This window comes from Capsicum annuum, chromosome 10 (genome assembly GCF_002878395.1).
Source record: "Capsicum annuum cultivar UCD-10X-F1 chromosome 10, UCD10Xv1.1, whole genome shotgun sequence".
NCBI classification, from domain to species: domain Eukaryota; kingdom Viridiplantae; phylum Streptophyta; class Magnoliopsida; order Solanales; family Solanaceae; genus Capsicum; species Capsicum annuum.
The window spans coordinates 3,508,511-3,518,758 of NC_061120.1; the positions used below are offsets into that span (position 1 = coordinate 3,508,511).

Below are 10,248 nucleotides of genomic sequence, written 5' to 3' on the forward strand. Positions count from 1 at the left end.
AATAATAATGACTAAAGGATAAAAGTGGTATTATCAATTTTCATAATTCAAGTATTTTTTTTAGTCCTTTTTCCTTAGTTTTATTACAAGAAAATTTTCTATATTATTCCAATAATAAACTCATTCATACAAAGTAGAGAAAAAAAATGATGCTGAATTCTGCTTTTTCTTCATTTGTTCAATGGAGAAATCCAAAGAAAATGGTACATTTCACTACTACAAATAATTTAAACATGGAGAAGCTCAGAGAACAATTAGACCATCTTCACAAAGAAGCTCAAGACACAAGAAACAAAGGTATATTATTATTATTGTAAATGGGGTTTCTTGATTTTTTTAATTTTATGATAAGTTCACTTGAATTAATACTGTGTTTTTTTTTTAAAGAAAAGAATTAGGGGTAGGGGATTATAATGTGGGGATTTGAAATCTTACTAAGAAGGTGAAAATTTAGATATTCGATCAACCTAAGATTTCCTGAATTTATATTGTATTTTGTTGTTGTGTTGAATTAATATTGTATTTTTTTTAAAGATAAGATTTGGGGGAGGGGAAGGGGATTATAATGTGGGGAATCAAAATATTACCAATAAGGTGAAAATTCAGATAGTCGATCAACTAAGCTACTAGGATTTTTAGAATTTATATTGTATTGGTTGTTGTGTTTGATATGTTTATTAATAGAGTTAGTTGGATTGATCTAAGAAAATCTTTGTGCCCTTTTCATGGGTTTGTTTGGATTTGGATTTGTATAAAGATTTCTTATTTGAGTATTTATTATATAGTGAGATTTTGTGAACTTGTTATGTAAATTGTTGCAAAGGTTGTAGCTTTGATTAGTTTCTCCTTTATTGGGTGTCAAATTTATTGACTTTATGTGTGCTTATTTGAGGAGTTTATGTGAGATTTTGTGAAATTGGTGTATATAGATGTTGCAGAGTTCGTACCTTTGATCGATTTTTCCTTTATTCGATGTCAAATTTAGTGTGTTTATGCGCAAAACTTACTTATTTGAGGATATTTATGTGAGATTTTGTGAACTTGGTGTATATAGATGTTGCAAAGTTTGTACCTTTTCTTGATATTTCCTTTATTGGGTGTCAAGTTTAGTGGTAGGTTGTGTTTGAATTTGGGTTTATGTGCAAAAATTAGTTTTTTGAGGATTTATAGTGAGGTTTCAAGAACTTGGTCTATATATGTGTTGCAAAGTTTGTAACTTTGATTGATTTCTCATTTATTGAATGTCGAATTTAGCAGTGGGTTTTCTTTGGATTTTGCCTTTATATGTTGCAAATTACTTATTCGAGGTTATTTTGTTTTCTTGAGCCGAGGGTCTATCGGCAGTGGCGGATGTACATGTATTTCAGGGGGTTCGACGAACTCCCTTCGTCGGAAAATTATATTATTTTTACATGGTAATTTTTTTTTTATGTATAAATAATAGAGGTTGAACTCCCTTCGACTAATCCGTGTATGTACTATTGAACCCCCTCACTGAAAATCCTGGATCTGCCCCTGTCTATCAGAAACAACCTCTTGTGGAACTGTAATGGGTATGTTCTTGTTGTTGTTCTTATTTGAAGTTTTATGTGTGAGATTTCTCGAACTCGGTGTATAAGATGTTGCAAAGTTTGTATTTTTGATTGATTTCTCATTTATTGAGTGTTGAATTTGGTGGTGGGTTTTCTTTGGATTTTGCCTTTATATATTGTAAATTACTTGAGGATTATTTTGTTTTCTTGAGCCAAGGGTCTATCGGAAACAACCTCTTGTGGAGCTGTAATGGATATGTTCTTGTTGTTGGTGTTCTTATTTGAAGATTTATGTGTGAGATTTCGCGAACTTGGTGTATAAGATGTTGCAAAGTTTGTATTTTTTGATTGATTTCTCCTTTATTGGGTGTCAAATTTAGTGGTGGGTTGTGTTTGGATTTGGCTTTATGTGCAAAAGTGACTTATTTGAGGATTTATATGTGCGATTTCATGAACTCGGTGTTTAAGATCTTGCAAAGTTTGTATCTCTGATTGATTTCTCCTTTATTGGGTGTCAAATTTAGTTGTGAGTTTCGTTTGAATTTGGCTTTAGGTTTTGCTGATTACTTATCTGAGGATTAGTAGCTAGATTTTGGAAAGATGGTGGTGTATAAGATGTCTCGAAGTTTGTACCTTCAATTGATTTCTCCTTTATTGGGTGTGAATTTGCCTTTACGTTTTGCAAATTACTTATAACAATCTCGCCAAAGTTTGTGCCTTTGATTGATTTCTCCTTTATTGGGTGTGAATATGTCTTTACGTTTTGCAAATTACTTATAACAATCTCGCCAAAGTTTGTGCCTTTGATTGATTTCTCCTTTATTTGGTGTGAATTTGCCTTTACGTTTTGCAAATTACTTATTGTAACACCCCGTATTTTCGAACTAGAGTTTAGACCGTCGTTCCTACATATATAGACCTGAACTGAATTATTCTTTATTAACATACGTGTTGTAATCATTCCTATCGGAATGCCCCGTAAAATTCTCGAGTCGATTTCATTTTTAGTGTTATGTTTGAGGGGCTAACAACCAGAATATTTTTCTAAGTGTAATGGGGACTTAGAGTCATTTTAGTTGGCAATCTTCGGGATACAACTTTTCAACCTTCCCGATATCCGTTTTTAGATTTTCAAGTTGCGTTACGATCGGGCAAGCTCATAGTACATCTCGGATAAGTTTCGGAATTTTTCGGAACGCATAAGGCCGCGTATGGATTTCAAAACAGTAGCAAAACGCATAGCCTATTGCTTAGTTTTCAGCATTTCAGGGTCAATATCAAATGATCATAACTCTCTGAATATAATGAACTGGGAGAGCTGCTACCTATCAAATGAAAGCTCTTTGAGTATTCTTTCCAATGAAACTGGTTTCATCCAAATACAACATCTACGTAAGAAGTTATACCCGTTTTACTTCAATCTGTCAGCTTGTCAACTGAGGGACAGTTTCGAATTTGGTTGTTTTCTTAGGGGCATTTTAGTTATTTCACCTCACCAAAATTTCGTCTATAACACCAGATTTAGCCCCCAATTCATCAAAATATAATCTTTTTCTCAAATTTTCTCTCAAGAACACCCCTTAGGGTAATAACTCAAGATTCAACCATTGGTTTTCAAAACAAATTGAAGATTTGGAATCCCCGCAACGTAGGCTTCAAGAAGCACCTATCATATTCGCATATAGAGGTACGTGGGGTTATCTCAAAAATCTCATGGGCTTAAAAATTCATGTTTTAAAAATGGGGTTTTTGAAATTGTCACGACCCAAACCAGGGCCTGGCCGTGACGAGCATTTCGAACCATTGAGGCCTGAAACACCCCTATCTGTCTGGTAATCATGCACCTAGTTCATATGATCAAAGAAATGCGGAAAAAAAATGCAATACTTCGGAAACATGGTCATAAATATGAAAAGAGACAATAACGGGGAGATAATGTTCCCTCAACATCAATTATTCTCTGAACAACTGTCTGCGAAAATCTCTAACAAATGACTGAAACAATGTCTATCTGAAAACTAGGACAAGGCCCCTAGTAGACCCAAAAACTGAATATAAGATAAAAGGACTGCCGGACATAAGACCTTCCGAAACATAGAAGTCTCACCACTTGTCTCTACAGCTCTGTCTGAAAGTTCTACTGATTCTCTTGACCCCTAGACTGGGCCTCTGAACCTGAGAGGTTGGAGAGGGGAGGGGGTCAGCACAAAAGTACTGGCACGCAGAGATATCAAAACAAAACATAATATTTTTACAAAGTATAGTTGAGAGCCATTATAAAGCAATTTCGTATCAAATCATTTGAAAGCACATGGGTGTAATGTAATAGTTTTTTTTCTCAACAATAATGAAATGCAACTGAGCTAGGTGGAATACCCTACATAATTTACACCAACTGTCAAACCTCGGTTGCCGCCGAGATTAGAGTATAAGTGAGGGAGAGACACACAAGACCACGAAGCATGGTGTCTCGACCCAAATCAAATATGGTAGTGCACAAGACCACAAAGCATGGTTACTAACCATAATCCTAATTTGGGATAATATAATATTAGGTATCCAAGACCACAAAGCATGGTACCAAGTTCCTGAGTCGGCAAACACGGTTTCCAGCGTAGAATCAATTGACTCACGCTTTCTTCGGGCAACCACCTATCTCCTTTAAAATCAATGCATTCAAATTTCATCTTATTCAATCACATGTCGTATTCTGTAGGGTATCGTCATACCCGACTTGCAAGTCATCAATATCACATCCCCATATGCATAATCATGTAAAAACCAAGGTGCTTCTTCATTTAAAAGTGGTGAACAAATTTTATTTCAAATTCATGCTCTCTTTTATTGATCATAATATAATATGGAGTATCGAAACATTATCATAGGAATTTGAAAACAATTTATCATTCATATTTATCAAACTTCCATGGAAAATCTCAAATCACATATGCATGGTTTCAACCATTGAAGTATATAGGCAAACAATTCCCATGACATAAAGAAAACGACTTAGAAATCGTATTGAAAGCAAGATATTAGCATTTGATTGAAAACCCCCATTTAAAAGCATGCATGTTCATAAAAACTACACCCATGAGATTTTTGGATAACCCCACGTACCTCTATTTCCAAGGATAATAGGTGTTTCTTGAAGCTTGCGGATTGATGAATCCAAATATGTAATTATCTTTGAAAACCTACGGTCAAATCTTGAACTATTTGGGTTTTTATTTTGAAACCCTAAGGAGAATCTTGAGCACTTTTGATGAAAGAATATGTATTTTGGGGTCCTTGGAACTAAATCTCGTGTTTTAGGGTTAAGTAAGGGTAGAAAAGGACCACTTCGCCTCAACATGGAGTGTTTAAATCACCAGAATTCCTTTCATAGGCGCCGCCCATTCCGTTGCCTATGTTCACATAGACGCCGCCTAGGCTATCGCCTATGTTTGTATAGGCGCCGCCTAGGCTATCGCCTATGTTTATATAGGCGCCGCCTAGGCTATTGCCTATGTTTTCCAGTGGCCATGGGCGATTGGTTAGGCGACGCTTATCACTTTGAAGGGCCATAACTACTTGCTCGGGTGTCGGATTTTTGCCAAATTGGTATCGTTGGAAAGCTAACTCGAATACCTATCATTTGACACGTAGTAGGCTTCCTAATTCGACATATACAGAGAGTTATGGTCGATGGAAGCTGACACACTTTACAACGTCTACTAAAACTTAGTCGATCGAAATAGTTCCAACTCGTCCTTGAGTTGAAGGACCTCTATGGTCTAAATTCAAGCTTGAGCGGATTCACATGCTACACAATAATTAACATGCCGTATTGGCATAGGATTTTATGGCTTTGGGATTAGCAACGCATCGAAATCATGGTCTATATTATAGCCCGAATTGTGGGGCGTTACAGAAATTATGAATATAAACATGTTTCAAGCATCTTTATGATATTGATTTGGTCTTTGGGCCTATTTCCGAAGTGATTTGATATATTATATATGCATATGCTTGTGATTCAAAAGATGTTAACTTGAGAGCATGAATTATATGAAGCCCCTCTCTTGATATGAAATTGTTTGAAATTTTCATATGATGTGAATTGTTTGAAATCATCTTGACAAGCATGACATGAACTATTTTGAAAGTGGATATGATTTTCGACTTGCAAGGAGAGGGTTATTATGTTGAAATATGATGAATATAATGGTTGCATGAAGTAATGATGTGATATTGATGGTTTGCAAGTCGGGTATGACGATACCCTAAAGAATATGATATGTGATTGAATCAGATGAAATTTGAATGCATTGATTTTACATGAGATAGGTGGATGCCCGAAGAAGGCGTTTGAGTGTAAGGGCTCATCGCTGGAAACCATGTTTGCCGACATGGGAACTTGGTACCATGCTTTGTGATCTTGCGTACCTGACTTGGGACTATGGTTAGGAGCCCTGCTTTGTGATCTTGTGCACTACCATACTTTATTGGGTCGAGACACCCTGCTGTGTGATCTTGTGTGTCTTCCCCTCACTTATACTCTAATCTCGGCGGCAACCGAGGTTTGACAGTTGGTGTAAATGTGATATGTAGGGCATTCCACCTAGCTCAGTTGCATTGCATTGTTGTTGGAAAATTATTACATTATGCCCATATGTTTTCAAATGATTTGATATGAAACTGCTTTATAATGACTCTCAACTATATTTTGTAAAAATATTATGTTTTGTTTTGATATCTCTGCGTACTAGTACTTTTGTATTGACCCCCTTCCCTCCCAGGTTCGAAGGCATAGTCTAGGGGTCCAGAAAATCAGTAGATTTCCTCAGACAGATTCGTAGATTCACTTGGTGAGCCTTCTATATTTTGGAAGGCCTGATATCTGGCTGTTTCATTTATCATTTATTAGTTTTGGGTCTACTGGGGGCCTTGTCCCAGTTTTCAGATAGATATTTGTTTCAGTCATGTAGTAGAGATTTCGCAGACATTATAGAGATGTTGATTGAGATTGTGGGACATTATTCCCCATTATTGTTTTCATATGATTTTTGACCATGTTTCCGTTATATAGTGTATCTTCCGCATTTTTTTTTTCATATAAGTCTTGTGCATGATTACCAGATAGATAAGGGGTGTTTCGAGCCTTGATGGTTCGAAATACTCGTCACGGCCAGGGCCCCGGTTCGGGTCGTGACACTTATGACCTATGTTGCTCAGACTCGTAAAAAATGTCAATGGGTGTGTGTTGGATTCGCCAAAATTAGTGTATTTTTGAAGAATCCGACATGGGTGTGGCATCGAAAATGAAGTGTCCGCGCAACTTAGCTTATAACAATCTCGCCAAAGTTTGTGCCTTTGATTGATTTCTCCTTTATTGGGTGCGAATTTGCCTTTATGTCTTGCAAATTACTTATAACAATTTCGTGTTGGATCACTATCACTTTTATATCCAATATTGTGCATCTCCGTTTCTGTTTCTTTGTTGTTTACTCATTGATTCAATGGACAGCATAAGATTTATTGAACAGTTTGAGTTCTTACTGATCAGAATCCTGGCTATTCAGCCAATAATGCAAGATCGAGGTTACTTAGGTTGTCTGAAGCAGCAGAGAAGTTTCGGAGACAAGCAGCCATTAGTGTTCGAACAGGAAAGGAGAATGACGCCAGGGATTTACTATTTCAAAAGAAGAAGATTATGCAAGCCATGGAGAAGTCAAAGAGTCGCATTGAATTACTCGATGAGCTTGCAGCAAAGCTTAATGAGGTATGGTTGGTTATCTTTTAGTTTTCTCCTTTAGATCGTTGCTTTCCTTGGGCTGACGAAGTTGTTTATGGTATCCAAGATCTAAAATCATATTGACACTTATCGAAACTAAATTAATATCATTACCCAACTTCATAGATCCTTGTGGTCGGGCCCTTCCCCGGACCTTGTGCATAGCGGGAGCTTGTGCACCGGGTTGCCCTTTTCTACCTCTTCGGAGGTAGTGGTATGGACTGCGTACATTTTACCCTCCCCAGACCCCACTATGTGGGAATACACTTGGTATGTTGTTGTTGCTGTTACCCAACTTCATAGATTCAAGTCCCTATTCAACACGGTGCCTCAAGGAGAATTCAGATCTGGTTGCTTGTGGAAGCATTCCTTTCTGTGGTTTTGCTTCTTTCCTCATGTGAAAGGATTTAAAGATTTTGTTCTAGAATTGCTCAAACATCAGATACCAAGAAGTGTTACACTAATACAGTTGTTTTGATCAAAATGGTCTTATGATATGGAGTTGTTTCGTTCTTGTCAAGAGCCCCACATCGAAAAAAGGATGGTTAATTGGTCTCCTTATATGAACTTTGGACAATCCTCCTCTCGCGATTGAGTTAGGTCCAAGACCCTTTCTTTACTTGGTATCAGGGCCAGACCCTTTCTAAAGCTTTGTTCACCGATGTTGGGCCACTATATGATATTGTTCATGCTCCAGTTAACGAGGTCTTAGCGTGCAGGGGAGTTAGGCCCAAGACCCATGAGCTAGCTTTTACGGTTGAGTTAGGCCCAAGACCCATTCTTTGCAGTTCTGCTCTTCTTTCTATAGCAATGCGGATGAAGCCTAAATTTGGAAAACTCGAATATACGGGTTAATATAGGTTAGTGATTAGGCCTACTTGATCTTGAATAGAGTCACTGGTCTAGAGAAAGGTCAACTACTTGAGACAGTTATGTGAAATGCAGTGAGTTTATGTTTTAGTAAGTTGAATGTTATTCCAGAAGATAAACGAAGTGTCATTTCCGTCCAAGATGTATACATTGACAACAACAACATACCCAGTGTATTCCCACAAAGTGGGGTCTGGGGAGGGCAAATTGTACGCAGTTCATACCACTTCCTCAGATGAAGTAGACAGATGAAGTAGAGAGGCTCTTTCCGATAGACCCCCGGTTCATGACAGATGGGAAGGTGTGGAGGACTCGGATTAGGGTTGAGGGTTAGTGTGTAGGAGTTTGGCCGTGATAGTAGGGATGAGTGCTTGGTTGTACCTACTACAGCTAATCATACAACCTTTCTGTCGAAAGCTACTCAAATATATAACTTTGCTCCCTTTTCATCTCACGATGTCTTCTATTTTCAGGCGATAACTATGAGGGAGAAGCAGTTGATTGGAAATGTGGCTTTAGACCTTGAGATTGCTACAGATGATGCTCCAAGTCCTGTCCGAATAGTATCTCCGAAGGATGATAATCCAGACAATTCAGATGAAAACGAAGACTTCAACCCTGAAACAATAAATCTAGACGATAGCCAAGAATTGCAAGCTCCCAATGACAGTAATGCAGACCTCAAAACCGATAATGAATTGAAAGATCTCGAGGCATCAACAAGTGGGAACGTGTCCAAGGAAGCCGACAGGATCAATAATTTAAAGGGGGTATCTTCATTCGAGGAATTTTTGGAACGTATAGACCAACAACTGAGAGACATTGAAGTAGAACTTGTAACCTTTTTGAGATTTTCATCGTTAATACTTGAAAGCAAAGAGAAACTAGAAAACTCAAAAGTACAGCAAGCACTCGATGTTCTTGAGGGTGTTCATCAGCTTAGAGGGAGGTAATGTATACTTCTCGTTGCCCATTTTTTCGGTGGTTGTGTAGAACTTTTCTGACACAATTTGAATTGTTTTTGTAGAATTGAAAGCATAGTGCAGAAAAAAGCCGGTGTACATTGAAGGCTTTTTGCGCTAAATGCAGTTCTTGCAGTGGCTCCTGTTGGCAGTGGGACTTCGCGAAGATCCTAAGCACTCTCTCAGAGAACAAAGTTGCCGTAAGATATGCCACAGCCTTCTTCCACCGATGGATATGAAATCGATCATGCTCCATTGTAATATACATCTACACTTACCAAATCTGAGATCTCCATTTTTCAATTGTACATTCAAGCAATCATTATCTCCAGTATATTTTCTGTGTCACCGCGCGCTCTATGAGGTGGCTCAATTTTATAGCTGATTTTTTACAAAGTTTATCTGATGAACAATATTTAAGTCTTTCTTTTCTATCTCTACAATGAACATTTTCTGCATGCTCAGACCCCCTTATACATCTTGTCTAGTGCTTATTGTGTTTTTAAGCGTAATGTGGGCCGCTGTTGCTTATCTTGTCCACTTGTGAGATTACACTGGGTAGATCATTGTTGTTGTGCTTATGTTGTTAACGATATTCCCCAGTTCGTCAAATTGAGAAATTAACTTCTCATCGATCATTCATCGGTGGTGTCTGCAGTAGAAAGTTTTTCAACAGTTGCTGATTTCCAACACATCACACTCTGATGGTTGATTTACTACATGTCATCTTTTATTTAGTGCAGCAGTAGAGTATCACTTACCACGATCGCACACAGTGCGCTGAGAACACTATATAAAACAACTATGTTTCAGTTCCGAACAAGTTGAGGATCGACTATCTGAATCTTCACTGACCATGTTTCGTCGCGATGGTTTTTGTAAATAAACTTTCATGGTATATGCACACAATACAGCTTATGTAGCTGCCTGTGTCTAATTCCAGTTGCTGAAGAAGTTTTCCATGCAATATTCTTAATTTTGTTCTTCTTTTACTGATTGTGTATCCTTGCATTGTTTTCCTTAAATTTGAGTGGGCTTACTAATAGCCAAACGAGGGCAAACAACATAAATCCCGACAGTTTGAAGTTTAATTTTAAAAAATATCGAC

General features: G+C 37.5%; 1 protein-coding gene across 1 annotated transcript; it reads left to right on the plus strand.

The window, feature by feature from the left end:
• The first annotated feature begins 26 nt into the window (after nucleotides 1–26).
• Nucleotides 27–9,598, plus strand: LOC107844758. The gene is made up of 4 exons (XM_016689107.2): nucleotides 27–297; nucleotides 7,097–7,296; nucleotides 8,652–9,127; nucleotides 9,206–9,598. The coding sequence occupies exons 1-4, from the start codon at nucleotides 147–149 to the stop codon at nucleotides 9,243–9,245; spliced, it is 867 nt and encodes a 288-aa protein (XP_016544593.1). The 5' UTR covers nucleotides 27–146; the 3' UTR covers nucleotides 9,246–9,598.
• The last annotated feature ends 650 nt before the right edge of the window (nucleotides 9,599–10,248 follow it).